The following is a 21509-nucleotide window of genomic DNA, read 5'->3' as shown; positions in this document are numbered from 1 at the left end:
CATTATCAATACCAAATGTTTTTTTTTTTTTTCCACATTTGCGTCGCAAGGAAATTCGCTACGGCGAAAAAAAGCCAGCAGGGGAAGTCTAGCTTGGTTTATACTTGTTTCCTTTTTTATTTTATTATTATGATTAAATTCATTGTCTCTGTATTACTCTTTAAGATGTTCTACTAATGTTTGTCTGTTCTTCAGAGTTGTTGTTTTATACATTTTGTATTTTGTATTGAAATTACTGCAATTTAAAAAAACAACAACAAACAATTGGTTTACAGTATTTAAATCACACTATTGTATTTTCCGCACTATAAGGCGCACCTAAAAGCCTTAATTTTTTTCAAAAGCTGATGGTGCGCCTTATAATCAGGTGCGCCTTATATATGGATCAATATTGGGATTAGTAGATGGGGAATGAAATTATAAAGTAAGCTTTACCCGTTTCTTTTTTGTGTTTACAGTTGAACAAGGTTGCTCATATTGACAATGAGTTATTATGCTATAAGTTTAGAGTTATTATTGTTATTACTTTGATTATTACTATATTGTGTTTGAAAAAGTTTTAAAGTATGTCATTAATTGAGGGTGCGCCTTATAATCCGGTGCGCCTTATAGTGCGGAAAATACGGTACTCCTTTTCGGATGAATGAATCCTAAAGGTGTTTGTACCAGTTAACTTCCATAAGCAATTGTTTATCCGCCATGTTGTCCATTCGTGAAAAAATTCTGGAAGATATCCCTTCCATTCTATCCCTTTGGCTGTCACGGAGAGCCGCGGTTATATTAGCGGCGCCCGGAAGTCTAATTAGAGTGAAACTTGTAGGTGACCAATCATGATAGCGATCAGAGTTTACACTTGAGATTCCAATTGGTTCCAAAAGAAATCTCGGTTAACAGATTTAGAACGCTCCCTTTCGTGGCCACAGCTGTTTTAATGCTCAGGAACTCCTACAAGACACGTGATTGGCTCTCGGCACGACCAAGGGCAGGAGTTGGGGCGGGAGTAAATTTGAATTCCTGCTCCTATTGGTCAATATCACAACAGTTTTAGGTTTACTCATCTTGACCAAATCCCATGATTATTTTTGTCGAAATTTTGAATATTTTAAGATCACACAATGTTGCTTTACCCAACATAAGTTTTGAAATCATCCGCATCGATACATCCGAGTGCTGAATTTCATGACCAATCTCCAAATGGCCTTTTATTGTTCACTCCTCATCATTCTCAAAATTGGTGATGATCATCTACTTGGGGGAAAGCTCTAAACAGTCTCCTGCAGCTTTTATTTGTGATAAGAAACGACTGATGAAGGTCACTTGGCCGTAATGGCGCCGTAAATTTAGCGGACGGCGTCCCGGAGAGCCGCGAGCGGTTGCGCGGCCGCCTTTATTTCATGCTGTGTTATTGTGCCGGCTCAATTTTAATCACATTGGGGCTTTGTGCACCCGTTCAATAAATCATGGGCAAAATGAAAAGTAAAACACCGTGCGCACTTTCCCCTACCTAAAAAAATCCAGACCAAAAAAAATCTCAGAAATAAAAAAAAGACACAAACCCACGCAAAAATAATCTGTACACCAACCGAAATTGACCAACCAATCTACGAATAAATATAATAAAACGACAAAAACAACATGTGTGGCTTTTTAAAGAGAAGAAATTGAATTAGTCTATTTTAATCATTTCCTTCAGTTTTTTTTCCAGTCATTTTAATAAACATGCCATAGATTTTTTTTTTTTTTTTTTTTACCAAACACTGCCCAATATATCGCAATATGTATCGCAACACACCTTTAAAACTCAATACCCAGGCCTACTTATTGCAGTTTGTACTACAGTATAAAGATGCAGCAAGAAAGCAGATAATCATTCAAGTCAGTTGAATTATATTTAAAGGGACAGTGTGTAAGATTTCGACTGTTTTCCATTAGGGACAGCAGGAGGAGGTGCTGCATTTACCATTGTCCGTAGCTAAAACAAACATGGCCGCCTCCGGAGAAGTGCCGCCCCCCCCCCCCCATGTAATATATTTGAATGATAAGTATGATTATTCTTAAAACACGCCAATGGTCATTAAGAACACTTTAATTTGCACGTTTTTGAAATGTATAATCATGTAATTTATACATTTTGAATGAAAAACGCTCTAAATCTTACACACTGTCCCTTTAAGTAAGCACAAACGGGCGTCCGTCGGTGAGGGACTGACGGACAGTTCGCGCCCACCTTTGATTTCTGCAAAAGATTGAAATTACGCATTTATATATCAATATTTTTTTTTTCGAAACTATTTACATGGCAGCTCTTAATGAATACCGCTTAATTGGCACCCAAGCACGTTGATTATTTTCGAGGGAGGAGGGGCGATCTGCCACCACCTCGCTAAAAATACACAAGAATACATTAGAGCACATCAAAGGCGCAAATAAACGAGAAACATTATGTACGACGCGCATGCTGTGGTAAACCCCGCTGTGCTCTCATATGCTGCGCTACCTTGATAAGAAATATCTCATTAAAATAAAAAAAAAAAAACACAACTCTAAATGTAGCATAAATGATCGGCGCAGGAAGTAATTTATTGTTGACAAATATCATTGAAGTTTTCTTCAAAACGGGCTCACATTAGTATTAGTAAACATAAGCAAAAGTAATTAAAATTGTTGCGCCATCCACGTTTTTATTTTCCTGCACCACGGAGAGCATCAGGATGCCTTAATCTTTATCTTACCTTAACATCAGGATGTTAAGGTAAGCTTAAGACCACCTTGGCCTCCACGCATGCCAGAAAGGTACCATATTTTCCGCACTATAAGGCGCACCGGATTATAAGGCGCACCCTCAATTAATGACATATTTTAAAACTTTTTTCCCCATATATAAGGCGCACCAGATTATAAAGTGCACCCTCAATTAATGACATATTAAAAAAAAATTTCAATCACAACATAGTAATACTCAAAGTAAAAAAATAAATAAATCAAATAATAACTAAACTCTCAATAACATAATAAGTAAACGTCAATATGAGTAACCTTGTTCAACTGTTAACACAAAAGAAATAAGTAAAGCTTACGTCATCAGTTCATTCCCCATCTACGAATCCCAATCTCAATATGGATCCATATATAAGGCGCACCTGATTATAAGGCGCACCATCGACTTTTTAAAAAAATCAAGGCCTTTAGGTGCGCCTTATAGTGCGGGAAATACGGTAAATAAAAACAACAATTGCCACCATTGAAATATATTCAAGGGCAGCTCAAAGAGTGATATTCTGCCCCTTTGTCAGAGAGGCCCTCATTAGCGATGACAGACCGTACGAGCGGTTATTGAATCCGAGACTTTTTAACACCACAATAAAACGCCTATTCTGTTGGAATATTCTTTCGGACTGTATTATGAAATGAATATTGTTCAGTTGTAAAGAAGCACGGCGATCGAAAGGCAGGTCTGCGTAGGACCGCCTGGCTTTTGTCCTCGATACGACAATCACCGTCTTGCGCATGTTGCGGCATGTGCATGTCCTTGAGCGTGTGATACAAATCAACCTGGCCCTCTTCTGTCACCATTATCAACCAAATGTCTGTCTGGATCGGATTTTTCATCTTTCTTGTTATGACATGAGCAGAAGGAACTGACCGGTAATGTTGTGTGTGTGAGTGTGTGTTTGTGTGTGTGTGTTATGGATAAAGTGAAGTTGCCAAGGACAACTGGACACTGGAGAAATGATCTGTTGAAACTTTTGACTAACCCTATTCAAGCCTGATGAAGGTGACTTGTCTGGTCTTGACCTGTTGCAGTATATATATATATATATATATATATATATATATATATATATATATATATATATATATATATATATATATATAAACATATATATATATAAACATCACACAAAAACACACCGTAGTTTCCGCACTATAAGGCGCACCGGATTATAAGGCGCACCCTCAATGAATGGCCTTTTTTAAAATGTTTTCCATATATAAGGCGCACTGCATTATAAGGATCATAGAGTAGAAGCTACAGTAGTGGCTGGGGTTGAGTTAAGCATCCACAAGATGGTGCTACGCTAAAGGGAACGTCAACAAAAGAATCAGATAAGTCAGTCAAAGACATTCTGATTAAGATCATCAGATGATTATGAGATTAAAATCATCAGAAATTAAGAATGATGATATGTGGAAAGTATTATTTGAAGAATGGGAAAAAATACCCCTTGATTACATTAAAAGACTGTTTTGAGCAATTCCAAGGCGAAAATAAGAGTTAAAAGAATATAATTATGATTCAATTACCGTATTTTCCGCACCATAAGACGCACCTAAAAGCCTTAATTTTTTTTTAAATGCTGACAATGTGCCTTATAATCCAGTGCGCCTTATAAATGGATCATAAACTGCTGACATATTGAGTAGCGCAGCTCCATCTAGTGGATACATAACAGAATGCAAATGCAGCCCCAGCCATAACTGTAGCTTCGATTCCATGCACCTTATATACAAATTATTATTATTTTTTCTAAAATAGGCCATTCATTGAAGGCGCGCTTTATAATCCGGTGCGCCTTATAGTGTGGGAAATACAGTAAATATTACCCTTAAATTAATGAATTTAATTAAAAAAATTGCAGGTTTGTATGTTTTATTTAAAATCTTCATACCCACAGAAGTTCTAGTACCCCCAGGGGTACTAGTACCCCCATTTGAGAACCACTGGTTTAGCAAGTAAACTTCTAGCCGACAGTATTAACAATAGAGCAATTGCTAGTTTATTGATGACGTGCATTGTCGCCGCGTGTTTTTTTTCTTATTATTTTCAAGGTGCGCTTAGACTTGGAAATTGAAGCGGGAACTAGAAAATTAAAGCAATCAGGTCATGTGACACGCCTTACCTGCTCATGTCCTCTTGCATGTAGAGCGAGAGCAGCTGCTTAGGGATGCTGATGGACAAAGTGCACTCCTCCATTTGCTCGCGCACCAGCATCCACTTGCTGTCCACTGTCTGGAACCGGTACACTTTGCATACCGGGTTTGTGAAAACTGTGGACGAGGAGGCATTAAAATGAGACATGAAAAGCGAGGGGGGAAAAAAAAGGAAAAAAAAGCACTGCCAGCACACTAAATCCTTCAAAGTCAAAGGACGGATTCAATTTGATGATCAATAGCTGTGTCCTCCGCAGATAAGCCGTTTTTCATCTTATTCTAGTTTTGTTGTACAAAAGAGAGAGATGGTTCTTACTTTGTCCATTTCGATTTTAATTTCTTTGTGCAGTAGTGTCCAAACTGTGGCCCGGGGGCCATTTGTGGTCCGCTGTCCATTTTTAAGCGGCCAGCCGGTGGCATATATTAAAATGTAAAAATAAAACTAGGCGCACCGGATTATAAGGCGCACCCTCAATTAATGACATATTTGAAAACTTTTTCCATATATAAAGCGCACCGGATTATAAGGCGCAACCTCAATTAATGACATATTTGAAAACGTTTTCCATATATAAGGTGCACCAGATTATAAGGCGCACCCTCAATTAATGGCACATTTCAAAGCTTTTTCCATGTATAAGGCGCATTGGATTATAAAGCGCACCCTCAATTAATGACACACCCGAAAACGTTTTCCATATATAAGGCGCACCGGATTATAAGGCGCACCCCCGATTAATGACATAATTGAAAACGTTTTCCATATATAAGGCGCACCAGATTATAAGGCGCAACCTCGAATAATGACATATTTGAAAACGGTTTCCATATGTAAGGCGCACCAGATTATAAGGCGCACCCTCAATTATTGGCATATTTCAAAACCCTTTCCATGTATAAGGCGCATTGGATTATAAGGCGCACCCTCAATTAATGACATTTTGAAAACTTTTTCAATCACAAAATAGTAATACTCAAAGTAATAATAATAATAACTCGATAACTCTAAACTCTCAAAAGCATAATAACTCAATGTCAATATGAGCAATGTTGTTCAACTGTAAACACACAAAAGTAACAGGTAAAGCTTACTTTATCAGGTCATTTCCCATCTACGAATCCCAATCTCAAAATTGTTCCCTATATAAGGCGCACCTGATTATAAGACGCACCATCAGCATTTAAAAAAAAAAGGGCTTTTAGGTGCGCCTTATAGTGCGGAAAATACGGTAATTAACATGACGGAAATTCTCGTCCATGGCAGCGAAAGAGTTAGGTTTCCATTTATAACATGCACCCGTACTTTCGGCCTGGAATTTTGGTGAATTTCGGTGTGTCTTATATTTCTCACACGGTAATCAAGCGTGAGACCAACGATTGCCATTTATATCGATTAATGCTTAGTCAGGGCCAATTAAAGCCGCCGCGTGTAATTGATAGGCATAGGCATTAACCAATGACAAGTGAGTGACAAAACCGCCCAATTAGCGGTACTGCTTGAACTAAGTCAAGATAAAGGACAGAAAGCACTGGCGGCACACTAAATCCTTCAAAGTCAAATTGAGGAAAGAAAAAAATAATACTTTTGGTGATCAATAGCTGCCTTTGGCAGATAAGCAGCCATTCATCTTTTACTTTTGAAAGAAAGAGAAACATTGTCCTCACTTTCTCCATTTCCATTTTAATTACATACTTATTGCGCAACACCCGAGTCATTTTGAAAGGCCATAGAGCTCCACTTCCTCCCCATTAAGCCAATTTGCATTCCCGCACATCTTGGGCGCTTTTTTTCCGCGGCGCTAGTCCAAAAGTGGACGGCGTGGAGGAGCGCTAATGCTCTTATCTGCAGGCTAGCAGCAGGAGGTGAGGAAGCGGCGGCGGGGAAACGCGCTTTAACCGCCGCTTTTGCCGTCCCGGTGCCACAGTCAGACGGCGAGTCGGTCGATAAGTCGGCCGCTGCGAAATGTTGCGCTGACAACCGGAGACATTCAAACACGCCCAAAGTAGGAGGTGCGCAGAAATGTACTCCATGCTACGCTAGAAACCGCGAGAAAATTCCGTCAAATTTCGACCAAAACCGGGTCGATCCCTTTTTCAAACCTCGGTTTCACGGTTAAAGCTTATTTTTAAAAGCTGAAGTCAACTAGGAGTGAATGAGTTTGAAAAATAATCTACCGGATTTTTCCGACTATAATCCGCACCGGTATATAAACCGCACCGGCAAAAATGGATCAAAAAAGCAATTTTTAGCACGGGTAACCCGCATGAGATATTTATGCAAAAAAGATTGTATAGGGAAGTTTTATATCTTTTTTAAAAAAAAATAAAAGTATTTAACTTTTTTTAATTGCTCACTTTCAGCAACAGTGTCAACGTATAAACACATCAAGACAGCAGGTGGCGGTATGGCTCAATTAATGGCTAAGACCATTTTTCCATTTTTTGTGGGTGTTAATAAATTTAGATAGAACTGATGCTTTAATTTGAACTATTACGCCTTTAAAATCATTTTTAAAATTAGGCGAAAGTGTACGGTTCACAAAGTGTGCACAAAAGTTTTAAACGTTCACGGCAAAAATCCAACAAACATCCGTCCTTTTTAACTTAAAAATGGCATTCTACTACCGTATTTTCCGCACTATAAGGCGCACCGGATTATAAGGCGCACCCCTCAACCAATGACATATTTTGAAACTTTTTCCATATATAAGGCGCACCCTTAATTAATGACATATTTGAAACTTTTTCAATCGCAATATAGTAATCCTCAAAGTAATAACTTAAATAATAACCCTAAATTCAGTCAATATGAGCAACTTTGTTCAACTGTAAACACACAAAAGAAACAGTTAAAGCTTACTTTATCACTTCATTCCTCATCTACGAATCCCAATGTCAATATTGATCCATATATAAGGCGCGCCTGATTATAAGGCGCACCATCAGCTTTTGAAAAAAAATAAGGCTTTTAGGTGCGCCTTATAGTGCGGAAAATACGGTACATTGAAGTGTCAATTTGAATGCAATCGATTGTTTAGCTCTTCATACAGGTCGGAAAGTGACCTTATTAGTCAACGACCCAACTAGATAAACAATCATTATAAACAGTCCTCCTAATTGTCTCCGTCTCTCACATTTGCTTGGGTTTACATACGGCAACAAGGACCAACTCCGGTTGACCTTTTCACACTCGCTCATGTTTAAGCCTCGGCGCATAAATCTTTGATTATTTTTCACCCTTTTTAACATCGCTCTTCATCAAAGTGTCCCCATGTTGCTATTAATTCAATTAGCATCGAGGTGGCCTTTCAAAGCCCGACAGGTAATTGGCTTTGGGGCCAAAGTATCCACTTTTATCATTTACTATTCCATTAAATGGCTGTTTTGGGCCACAAGTGACATTTAGTGAATCGTGAAAGCTGCTCTATCAGCAAAGAGCTTTGACTCGGGCGGGTCGCGACCCCCCGTGGTGTCGGAACTTCCGAGAGTCGATGTCATGTCGCTACTGTGTTTTGTTTTTTTTTTTTTGGGGGGGGGGGGGGGGGGGGGGGGCAGTCCCGTAGTCCCTCTCAATGTAATTTGAGACCTCCAATTTCATTATCTTTTTAAAGTGAGCATTGGAGTGATTTTCTTAAAAGGTGCAAGGAAGAAAAACTGTGCTGCAAGTTTCATCTGTTCGCCGGGCTGAGGGACAAGCGTTGATTTGTCCAATACATGAACCCATTTGGGGACCCTCCCTCAAAGCTTTGCTTGGTCAATCCACATGTCACTTCTACAATAAAACTCCACTACGATGAAATCTGCATGTGCGAAAATACCTCCCAGTGTGAAAAATGTCCATGGGGTCCCCTGTATTTGCCTTGCGCTGAAATTCACTACAGTGAAAATGATCAGGATCATTTTTAAGCTCCTGCAGAGCTTGCTAATAAGCTAGTCATTTGAATCAGGTGTGTTGGGGAGAGAGAAAACCAGAAAATGTGCAGCCCTCGAGGACTAGAGTTTGACACCTATGATCTAAACGCAGTTTTATTTCTAATATTGTGTTTGTGGAATGTGAATTGAGCATCAAAATCTGCTCGTTTTTAGCCATCTCAAGAGGCGGCCATTTTGACACTTGGTCTCGGGTGAAAATGACATCACGGTTGCTCAGACCAATCACGGCTCAGCTTGCGAATGTCACATGACAGAAAAGACGTGAGCTATGATTGGTTGTTTCCAAAGCAACTGTGTCTTTCAGCAAGCGACAATATGACCACACCCTCAAATTTTGCTGCTTAATTCATATTTGCGATATTCATCTAAATTCCATGTTAAGACTAGTGAGGGCATAAGCAACATTTTTATAGTGAAGGCAATGTAGAAATTGACTTGTGCACACACTTTGTAAACTATACACAGTGCATTTCTTTTCCTGAATTTGTAAACGCTTTTAAAGATGTAATAATAAGTTATTTCCGAATATTTTCTTTGCCTTCAACCACTCAAAATGTTTAGTGGCATCAGTTCTATCCATAAATATTTATTAACACCCACAAAAAACTGAAAACTGGTATAGTCTGTGCAGCCTGTCAAGTGACTCTACCGCCACCTACTGTCTTGAAGTAAAACACATCAACAAGGAATTTTCTCCTTGCAGACATAGTTTTACCACCGCTCAACGAAACGTTGCAAAAATCGCATGCAAATTAATGTCATAAATCCTATTAAAATGCACCTCAAAAATTGCAATTACAATGGTTTTATGTGGTCCAAAATTTGGACAATGATTATTTGTGTATACAAAATCTCGCACGCCCAGCTGCAATCACATAGACATATCAGAATTTTTGCATTTTGAGACGTTAGACATTTTAAACATTTGCTGGAAATTTCAGCTCCCTAGCATTTTTTTTCCCATTGATTCTTTTAATATATCAAAAGAATATCATAGGAATTTTCGTAATTTGTAACATAATGAAACAAGGCTGCAATTAGACATTTTTTTAAATACTGTACATGAATGTCTTGGACTATGAATGAGGTGTACCTGGTCCTGTCAGGAACTGGTCTCGGTCGACGCAGCTGTGGGACGCAGACTCGCACACTAAGGGACACTGCAAAGATCACAAAAAAATACAATTAACGCGGCTTACGTGAACATTGTGTTTCCAAAAATAGCGTGCGGAAAAATGCCGGTTTGTCAAGGTCCAGCCTCACACAGAAACATCCAGAAGTGTCCTTGCCGTGCAATCACCAAACCCGCCCGCTGAGGACTCTCTGATTGCCCCGCGCCTCGGATGCTCATTGCCGCTACGGTGGCTGGAGCCACCATCAACTCCCCGTTGTCAATGCCATCTTCACTTCAAACGACCAGTGGACTTTTCATACCGCACTTAGCGACGCGCGGTGGACGTGAGGTCGGAACTCGGGCCCGTAAACGCTCAACTCCAGAAACATTGCAAGTGGCAGCTGACAAATATAAACTTCCACATTTAGTATTAGACTATTCCAAACAAAATTCATTTAAGCCTTGTGGCATTAGTCTACAAATTATGGAAAATCTTTTGATTTTTTTGATGTTATCATAAAAAAATCAAGGGGAAAAAAAACATGAGGGAGCTGAAATTTCCAGCAGATGATTAAAATGTGTAAAATTTCAAAATGCACCGCTTTTGACATTTTTATGTGATTGCAGGTGGATGTGTGAGAGTTTCTGTACAAAAATCATCATTGTCCAAATTTCGGACCATTTAAAACCATTATAATTACAATTTTTGAGATGCATTTAAAAGGATTGATTGCATTGATTTTCCTGCGATTTTTGCAACAATTTGTTAGGTAGGCGGCGGTCAAACTATCTCAGCAAACTGAAAATTTTTTGTTGACTTGTGTTTCACCTCAAGACAGTAGGTGGCGATCCAGACCAGTTTATGGCTATGTCTTAAAGTGTAATTTTCACTTCACAGGCTACAAAAACAGACCATACGATTTATGATTTTTTTGTGGGTGTTAATAAATTTAACCAACATTTGTATGGATAGAACTGATGCCACTGAGCAATTTGAGTGGTTGAAGGAAAAAAAAATATTCATAAAAACTTTAATTATCACACCTTAAAGCATTTAGAAAATTAGGGAAAAAATGCAGCGTGTAGAGTTTGCAAAGTGTGTACACAAGGGTAAAAAAAAAAAAAAAAAACTTGATAGAGCAATTTCTGGAGAAATTCCGTGTACAAAAAAAAAAATGCTGAAAGCTAAATTAAAAATATTGAAGCATGTGGAATGATGCAGAACGCTTTGGAATTATGGAACATAATAAAAAGATTTTGAGTTATATGGAAGGAAATGATGTCGAGATATTGAATGATATATGAAAGATTACATGGGAAAATGTTGAATTTTGTGTAAAAGCGTTTTAAGTTGACAGATAAACTAAATGCATGAAAAGCTGCGACAAAGTGTGTCATTAAATTCAAAGTGTCGAGGATTATATAAACGTTTCATTAATACAATACATCTTTAACGAATCAACTAACTGTGTCGTTAATTACATAAACGTTTCATTAATTAACGAAAAAAATGTATTTATTAATGAAACATTTTTTGAATTATTGACACTTGAATAAATTATTATCGAATGGCACATTTCTTGGTTGAATTTGGCCGCTTTGGGTCCATAGTGGCCTTGACAGAGCTTTATGCGACGCTCACGTACGGGGCTGATGCATTGAGTCTGGTCCCCTCTTCACACAAATCGTGACAAGCGGCCATTTTTCTTGCTGCATGAGTCATTGAACAAGGTTAGACAGGCAAAGCTGTCACAAGAAAAGAAGCATAATGTTGCCCGGGCCTCATTTATCAGCGGCAACAGTCAGATACGCGCTACAGCGCTCGTGGCGGATGATAACGCCCAGCAACGTTTCAGCGGTGAAGAGGTCTCCGAAAACCGGTCCGCTTGAGCGCGCGAGGGCCCTCGGGGGGGGCTGTAAAACAGCCCCCCCCGAGCGCCTGCCCCGATAGTTGTCAGCGTGTGTTTCGTGGGCTCGTGATCAAAAGGTGATCAGAGGCTCTTTCTTGTTTTGTTTTTGTTTTGTATACGTGAGGTCACACGCATACAATATTCATGAGGGGCGCACGCGTATACGTACATGTTCCTTCCTTTATCTTCTGCGGCCAAAAGGACACGTGGGAATATGACCAACACCAGGGGAATAAGACAGCATTTTATTCACTATTATATAATTAGTTTACATACCGTATTTTCCGCACTATAAGGCGCACCGGATTATAAGGCGCACCCTCAATTAATGACATTTTAAAACGTTTTGCATTGATAAGGCGCACCCTCAATTGATGACATACTTTAAAACTTTTCCATAAATAAGGCGCACAGGATTATAAGGCGCACCCTAGATTATTTTAAAACGTTTTCCATTGATAAGGCGCACCCTCAATTAATGACATTTTAAAACGTTTTGCATTGATAAGGCGCACCCTCAATTAATGACGTATTCTAAAACCTTTTCCATATATAAGGCGCACCGGATTATAAGGCGCACCCTCAATTAATGACATATTTTAAAACCTTTAAAATCACAATATAGTAATACTCAAAGTAATAACAATAATAACTCAAATAATAACTCTAAACCCCCAATAGCCCCCAATAATAATAACCAATAATGTCAATATGAGCAACCTTGTTCAACTGTAAACACACAAAAGAAACAGGTAAAGCTTACGTTATCAGTCCATTCCCTGTCTACGAATCCCAATCCCAATATTGATCCATATATAAGGCGCACCTGATTATAAGGTGCACCATTGGCTTTTAAAACAAAATAAGCCTTTTAGGTGTGCCTTATAGTGCGGAAAATACAGTAAATTATTCTAAATTTCTGATTGTCCTAATCATAATCATAATGTCTTTGACTGACTTATCTGATTGTTTTGTTGACATTCCCTTTAACATAGCTCCATCTAGTGGATGTTTAGCGCAAGCCCAGCCACGACTGTAGCTTCTATTCTATGCGCCTTATAATGCGGTGGCCTTGTGTGTGAAACACATTTAAAAATTGCAGGTGCGCCTTTTAGTGCAGAAAATACGACACCCGATTTTAGACAAGTTCGCTCTCTTCATCTGTTGCCACAACAACAATAAACAAAAAACATATGCACAAGCCTGCATACACATGACGAGCGCACCGTTTTTGTCACATCTTTTTGTTTTTTTTTTTTTGCTGCAGAAACAACACACACAAACAGAAATGTGGCGCGACAAGACACGCTAACCCGCAGTCGTTTTCGGTTCATATCGCCCCCCTCCCTTCATCTTCTGCAACGACACGCCCAGAAGATGTGCGCGGGGACAACACACACACACACACGGACACACACGCGGAGGGTGACAGATTCATCATCAAGACACGGGCAGATTGTCAGTGACACTGCGGAGCCTGGCAGGGAACCTCGCATCAACAGCCACACCAGTGGGCACAACCTAAAGTCGGCCATGTAAGAAGCTCTCGGCCAATTATATACAACAGTGATGCATGTGTGGACACACACAAATCTCTGAAGCCCTGCGGTGAGGCGCGAAAAAAAAAAAAATCCACAACATTGCCGTAAACACTCCCCAATCATCAATGTAAACCATTGTAATGCGCACAAGTTCTTTCAGAATTAAAAAAAAAAAAAGGGGGGGGGGGGGGGGGGGGCGGGGGATGCTCTAACTATGCCAGCCAATCAGGACGAGTACATACGATGTCATTCCTGGTGTGCCGGCATCCCATGGGGAATAAGGAAAAATAGTCCTGTTACTCCCGCAACGGTCGCTTTCGAGGAGAGGTGAGCGCTTGGTCGGAGATTAGTGCGCGCGCACGCTGCAAATCCCCATTAGGCTCCACTGGAGGTCTTCTAATCTCATTGGTGGATTTCAACCATATTACGGGCTCCCCGAGCGCTCTTCTGCAACCTTTTCAAGCTATGCAAACCCAGTCAAAACATTTATATATATATATATATATATATATATATATATATATATATATATATATATATATATATATATATATATATATATATATATTAGGATATCCAAATACAAAAATATTTGAACCGTAACATAGATGCACCAAATGCTTATGCAGGTCTCACGGTTAAGGACTCAAGTTCGAATCCAGCTGGCTCCGGGTTTCCTATGTGGAGTTTGCATGTTCTCCCCAAGCCCGTGTGGGTTCTTTCCAGGCACTCCAAAAACATGCATGGCAGATGTATTGGACATACTAAATTGTCCTTAGGTGTGTTTCGGTGCGTAACTGGTTGTTTGTGTCAGTGTGCCCAGTAATTGGCTGGCAACCAGTTCAGGGTGTCTGCTGGGATAGGCGGCAGCAAACTTGCGACCCTTGTGAGAAAAAGCGTCTCTCTCTCTCTCTCTCTCTATATATATATATATATATATATATATATATATATATATATATATATATATATATATATATATATATATATATATATATATATATATATTTAATCATGTATTTGTAAAATTGGCAGAGTTTTTTCAACTTGATAGGATAATAGTTGAAAAAAAAACTGAATAGAATTATTCAAGTTACTTTTAGTTGAAGTTATTACCTTCAATTTCCTGTACTCCTTAGAGAAAGCTTGAGGGTAAAACCCTTCAATCCCTGTTCCACTTGCTCACTTACCTTCTGAGACGGTACGTCCGTGGTGATGTGCTCAGCTTCTTCCATCTCACCCATCTTCAGTCGACTCACCACCACGGTTCCAGCTGCGCACCCACCATCAGATGACCTGAATGGGACAGACCGAGACGGTAATGGTAAATAAAAATAAATGTGAGGCCCGGAAGTGGGCGTTAAGTGCAAAAATCTTGGGAAACATCTGATCTTAATACAGAAGGAGTTAGACAACTCAGTTCCATTTAGTTACCTTCTTATTTACTACCGCTAATACTATTTTTCATATTATTCAAAAATACTGCATAGAATTTAGAGTATGGTGCTGACATTTTTTTTTAAACCTTTGTATTTACCCATGTACCACAGTACATGTTATGAAATAAACTTATGCATTTCTGTATCAGATAACAGAAAAATTGCCCATTACGGTAATCCCGCTAGATTGTTGATATTGTACCAAACTGTGATTGGCAATTATCCCACGAAGAAATATGGGATCCCACTGGTGTGATTGTGAAAGTCTCCATCGAAGGAAGAGGAATAAAAAAATAAAGGGGAATACAAAATTTTCCAAGCAAAGTTGAAATATGAATTCTCCCCGCCATGCAGTAGCTTTCAAGAAGAAAGTGATTATTTTAGCAGAGCAGGTTGAAAACTGCCAGGCTGCCGGAAGGTTTGATGTGAATGACAGAAAATGGAGACCGAAAAAAGCTCAACTGGCAAAAGAACGCAAAAATGAGGAAAGAGGACCAAACTGTTGGTGCGTACTATATATGGTAACGTAGAAAATTCCTAGATTTGATCCTAATATTAACCCTTGTGGCATTATGTATAAATTATGGAAGTTTCTTTGATTTTTCGATGATATGATGAAAGAATCAATCGGAAAAAAACACTTAGTAAGGTGAAATTTTCAGAAGATTATTAAAACATGTAACATTTCAAAACGCAACCATTGCGGCGTTTCTAGGTGATTGCAGCTGGACGTGCCAGATTTCGTATATGAAAAAGAATCATTGACCAAATTTTGGACCATATAAAACCATTATAATTACAAATTTTCAGACGCATTTAAAAGGATTGATGGCATTGATTTTCCCTGCGATTTTTGCAACATTCCGTTGAACGGCGGTCAAACTATGTCAACAAATGGAAAATTCTTTGTTGACTTTCAACTCAATAGGTGGCGGTAGAGACCAGTTAATGGCGATGCCTTAAGGGACCGTGTGTAAAATTGAGACCGCATTTCATTCAAAACGTGCAAACAAATGTGTTCTTAATGACCAGCAGTATGTATTAAATATAATCATAGGTCTAGTTATCATAAAATGATATTACACGAAGGGTAAAACTTCTCCGGAGGCGGCCATGTTTGTTTTAGCTAAAGACAACAGTTCAAAACACGAAAACCAAATCTTATACACTATCCCTTTAAAGTACAATCGTCACTTTACGGGCTACAAATACAGACCATACCAAACGTCTCCGGAGGCGGCCATGTTTGTTTTAGCTAAGGACAACAGTTCAAAACACAAAAAACAAATCTTATACACTATCCCTTTAAAGTACAATCGTCACTTTACGGGCTACAAATACAGACCATACCAAACTTCTCCGGAGGCGGCCATGTTTGTTTTAGCTAAGGACAACAGTTCAAAACACGAAAACCAAATCTTATACACTATCCCTTTAAAGTACAATCGTCACTTTACGGGCTACAAATACAGACCATACCAAACGTCTCCGGAGGCGGCCATGTTTGTTTTAGCTAAGGACAACAGTTCAAAACACGAAAACCAAATCTTATACACTATCCCTTTAAAGCACAATCGTCACTTTACGGGCTACAAATACAGACCATACCAAACTTCTCCGGAGGCGGCCATGTTTGTTTTAGCTAAGGACAACAGTTCAAAACACGAAAACCAAATCTTATACACTATCCCTTTAAAGTACAATCGTCACTTTACGAGCTACAAATACAGACCATACCAAACTTCTCCGGAGGCGGCCATGTTTGTTTTAGCTAAGGACAACAGTTCAAAACACGAAAACCAAATCTTATACACTATCCCTTTAAAGCACAATTGTCACTTTACAGGCTACAAATACAAACCATACCATTTATACATACGTTAATACATTTAACCTGTGAAATAATTCTGTGTAATATCCTGATACCTATGCCAAAAAAGATTGCGACAATATTAATTAAGACTCCAAAGTCGGCGTGCCGCTCAGGCCTCGAGAGGGAAACTAATGGGGCCCACGCAGGCCGCACTCCATATAACGCTCCAAACGGCCGTCTAATAACCCCGACGACGCGCTCTGTCGGACGCCAAATTGATACCAAAGCGCGACGCCCCCTCTTCCTATTCGATTAAGTTGCTGATAGAAAATCGATGGTATCAGCGCAAAGTCCCCCGCTGCGGAATAAAGAAAAATGATTTCATTGTTGATGGAAGAAGAAAATAAAATATCGGGCGCTACGTTAGGGAAGGGTTTCCGAATGGGGGGTACGGGTACCGTTGGGGGTACTTGAAGGAACTCCAGGGGGTACTCAAGATTTTAAATTAAAAAATTAAAAAAATCCTTTACAAATAATTATGGAGTTTATTCAATGTTTAAGGAACATATGGGTTCACAAAAGAAATGTATTCAATTTCATTTTTTTTTTAAAAACCCGATTCTTCCCCATTCTAGAACGGTTCGACCCAACTTGTCACATGCCACCTCTCGTTACCTGTTAAAGGGACAGTGAGTAAGATTTCGAGCGTTTTTCATTACGGACAGCAGGAGGTGCCGCAGGTGCTGCATTTACTATGGTCCGTAGCTATAAAAAACATGGCCGCCTCCGGAGAAGTGCCACTCCCTGCGTAATATAATTGAATGATAACTAGACCCACGATTATATTTTAAACATACTTTTGCTCTTCAAGAACATTCATTTGCAAGGTTTTGAAGTGTGCTATAATTTATTATTCCTTTTTAAAATCTTTTGAGTCTTACACACTGTCCCTTTAAGTTATTGATATTTTTTTTGTGAACAGATCTCTATCATCCCAAAAGTTTTATGTATTTTTTTTTTGTGGTCGAATATTTAGCTATGATTTTTATTTATTTATTTATTTATTTTTTAGGACGGATCTGACACTTTATGTTGATTTTTTTTTGTGGACACATATTTATTAATAATTAAGTTAATGATTTGTTTTTATGAACAGATCTCTATTGTAATCCCAAAAGATGATGGTTTATGTTTCATATTTTTCCGTGAAAATGTATTTAATTGTAATTATTTGTTTTTGAAAACAGGTGTGAAACTTTATTTTGCTTATTTTTTGTGGACAAATATTTATTAATCATTAAGATAATGATTTATTTTTATGAACAGATCTCCAAAAGATGATGATGATTTATGTTTAGTATTTTTCTGTGAAAATGTATTTATTTATAATTATTTATTTTTGAAAACAGGTCCGACACTTTATTTTGATTTTTTTTTTGCAGACAAATATTTATTAATAATTAACTTAATGATTTATTTTTATGAACAGATCTCTACTGTAATCCCAAAAGATGACGATTTATGTCTAATATTCTTCTTTGAAAATGTATTTATTTGTAATTATTTATTTTTGAAAACAGGTCCAACACTTTCTTTTAATTATTTTTTGTGGACAGACATTTATTCATAATTAAGTTATGATTTATTTTTATGAACAGATCTCTACTGTAATCCCAAAAGATGACGATTTATGTTTAATATTTTTCTGTGAAAATGTATTTATTTATAATTATTTATTTTTGAAAACAGGTCCGACACTTTCTTTTAATTATTTTTTTGTGGACAAACATTTATTCATAATTAAGTTATGATTTATTTTTATAAACAGATCTCCACTGTAATCCCAAAAGATGATGTTTTATGTTTAGTATTTTTCTGTGAAAATGTATTTATTTATAAGTATTTATTTTTGAAAACAGGTCCGACACTTTCCTTTGATTATTTTTTGTGGACAAATTTCTTTTTGATAACAGATATCTTCTATGATCCAAAGAGGACGCTTCCTATTGATTATTTTTTGTGGACCAGTACACATGACATTTAAAGGGTTCTAAAGTTTAATAAATCAAACTTGCGCATTGCACTGGTTTTGGGGTACTTGGATGAAAACATATTTTTCAGGGGGTACATGACTTAAAAAAAAAAAAATTGAGAACCACTAATTTCTCATATGCTTTTTTTTTTAATAATAAAATGACGTAGGGTCGATGTGGACGATATTTACAAAAAAATGCAACACTAGAACACACGTACGCGCTAAATTCGCTGGAGACAATGTTTATAAAAATGAATACGCTGGAACACACTTATTATGCGGAGCCTTGAAGACAAAACACACATCGGAACATTTGGTCCGTTGGAGACATTACGTCGTTAATGATGTTTATCGAGGCGGCCTCTTCAGATTCCTTTGTGCGTAAACGGATGAGAGCCCTTTTGTCAGCGAGAACACAACAGTCCGCATACGCTTTCAATAATCAATTGAGTTGATTCAATGCCACGAACCGAATAAATGAGAATGTTCGCTGACATTGAATTTTATGAGTTTAGAATTTTCCCCAAACATTAGCGTCGTTGAAGTGCTCTTTTATGATTACGGAAACAAATATTGTGCCGTAATTCTCCAAATATAAGACGGGCTCGTAATTTTACAGTCGAATTCTGGGATTTTCTGTTACCGTGTACAGGACGCGCCAGCAGTTTGGAGACAATGTCAAAATTTTAGCAATCATCTTTGTAAGTTCATCATAGTTTCTTGTACAGTGGACCCCCGTGTTACAACGTCCTTGACTTACGTTATTTTTTTTAATGTTTTTCGGTTTTGCAACTGTCATGACCCTAGAGGCTTGGCTGTATTTGTGTTGTTTCGTCTCCATCTGCAGGCGTTTTTAGGTAATTACACTCATTTTCATTCCCCGTCCCTGCAACGCGTCACTACAATTCTGCTGTTGGTCAGCGTCTCCTCCCGGACGGTGGCCTTCTATTGAATGGCCTCACTCCTTTCAAAATGGCGGAACGGTAAAGCTTTGTTCGATTGTGAGTGGTTACAAAAGCGTATTTATAGTGCATTTTACTGCTTAATTCAAAGTTGAAAGGGTTAGCCATGGGTCCGAGATTGCTAGTGAACGGACGGAGGATGTACACAGGAAATACGGAGCGACCTTCCAGATTAAAAGTCGATATTTCAAAATACTATAACACAGGTACGTAAACAATACAAACTGGAGCGCTTGAAGAATTGTTAACACAGAATTAAACTGTTTGTGAACGCGGATAGATTCAGACATTGGTTCGGTCTGCTTGCTTCTTTTTTTTTTCTTTTCAGACGTAATCGAGTGTTTTCGGCTCCCAGTGTCGTCTTCTCAGTGGAAACCGGGTCAAAATAGCTCTTTGGATGTTAAAGGTTGTTAACAGAAACCAAAAACTTCCGTTGGATCCTCATGTCGGAACAGAATAACATTTCCCCCTTTATAAATTCAATCAGCGTCTCTCGCCAGACACCTGTCACAACGTTTATCCTTCCATCCCCCTCTTCGCTCTTCCTCATCATCACCCTGACCTTCGCCAAACTCGAAGCGGGCAAAAGTCACCCCGACTTTGAACAAACGCCGTCCCGCATTTCACCAAGGGAAGCGAGATTCACACGTGTCCCATTTCATGATGGCAAAACTGGGGGAGGGGCTGACACAGCTGCTCCCTACCTCACCCTATTTTTTTGTTTTTTATCATTATTATTTGACTTGCAGACATCCCAATCGTCTAATGCAACTTCCGCAGGCCCCTTTTTGATCCGGAGCCAAACGTCAAGTCAACACCTGATGGCGAGAGCTACTTGGACGTGAGGAAATGAAATTGCTCCAGTTGGCCAACTTGATTTGATTTAGCGCTGCTTTAATGCGACATTGTAAAAGAAAGTTATATAAAAAGGTGGAGACGCATTAATTTTCTCACAGACTGTGCTGGCACGCCCTTCCTGAGGGAATATGGCGAGTATAAAGGTTGGCATAAATGTCCACTTTGTCGCCTTCCTCCTGGGCGTCTCTTTTTTTTTTTTTTTAAACATCTGTTTGGTCCACAATCTGTTTCATGGCAGTACTTCATGATACACTTTTTTTCTTTAGATGGATGACCGGGATGCTGTTTCCTGTTTCAACCTTGCGCGGTATTTTGTTCAATCCTCGGACCTTTACATCAAGGGCATTAAACATCAAAAGGGAAAGCAGGGAGCTGAAATTTCACCCAGATGGCCACGTGTCAAAATTCAATGACCAAAAAAATGACCACAGCAGTTTTTAAAGTCTACTACGGTTCATTAGCAAAATGATGAGAAATTAGCCGGCAATTCACTGTTATTTTTAATTGAAAATTGACTTTTCAATATCAATATTTTTTCTGCTTCATAGAAAAAAACAGCCTTGACATATTCTTTTGTCAGGACTTTGATGAGAAGCTTCGGGCATTATTACACATCATTTTTCACAAATTCTTCCTTCTATTGTTGAATACGAGCGTATAAAAAGCTGAATGATTCAATTTCCCCATTTATAAAAGACATGAAATGAATGGGAGATTGGAATTAGAATGAGGCAAGGTCAAACCATTCTAAACGTGATCGCCAATCTGTTAAAATATTAAATAATGCCTTTAATATTGCCATGTTATAATATTCAAAGTATCTGCATTAAAAATGTTTTCTTCATCCAGTTCAGCTGATCACAGCATTGTGAACTACATGGACCATGATGCTTTGCACAACTGAGCCAATAGGAACGCATGGCAAGGAAATAACTGTCACTGCTGTTTACGATGCATAAAAAACACAAAAGT

At 38.4% G+C, this 21509-nt stretch overlaps 1 protein-coding gene across 10 annotated transcripts in view; it reads right to left on the bottom strand.

Moving 5' to 3' along the window:
* inpp4b (inositol polyphosphate-4-phosphatase type II B) overlaps positions 1-21509 on the bottom strand; it is a 130434-nt gene that overhangs the window by 36950 nt on the left and 71975 nt on the right. For 9 of the 10 annotated variants that reach the window (XM_088418853.1, XM_088418854.1, XM_088418855.1 and 6 more), the window contains 3 exons: positions 14621-14726; positions 9959-10025; positions 4902-5049 (listed from right to left, as the gene is read on the bottom strand). In XM_088418853.1, coding sequence (XP_088274979.1) covers positions 4902-5049; positions 9959-10025; positions 14621-14726 — 321 coding nt within the window. Of the gene's footprint in view, positions 1-4901; positions 5050-9958; positions 10026-13672; positions 13776-14620; positions 14727-21509 lie in introns of those variants that run through there. The other variant, XM_088418862.1, reaches the window with a different exon arrangement.

The sequence above is a fragment of the Hippichthys cyanospilos genome, chromosome 7 (genome assembly GCF_059441005.1).
Source record: "Hippichthys cyanospilos isolate Australia breed blue-spotted pipefish chromosome 7, RoL_Hcya_1.0, whole genome shotgun sequence".
NCBI lineage: Eukaryota > Metazoa > Chordata > Actinopteri > Syngnathiformes > Syngnathidae > Hippichthys > Hippichthys cyanospilos.
This window is presented reverse-complemented; position numbering and strand designations above follow the sequence as displayed.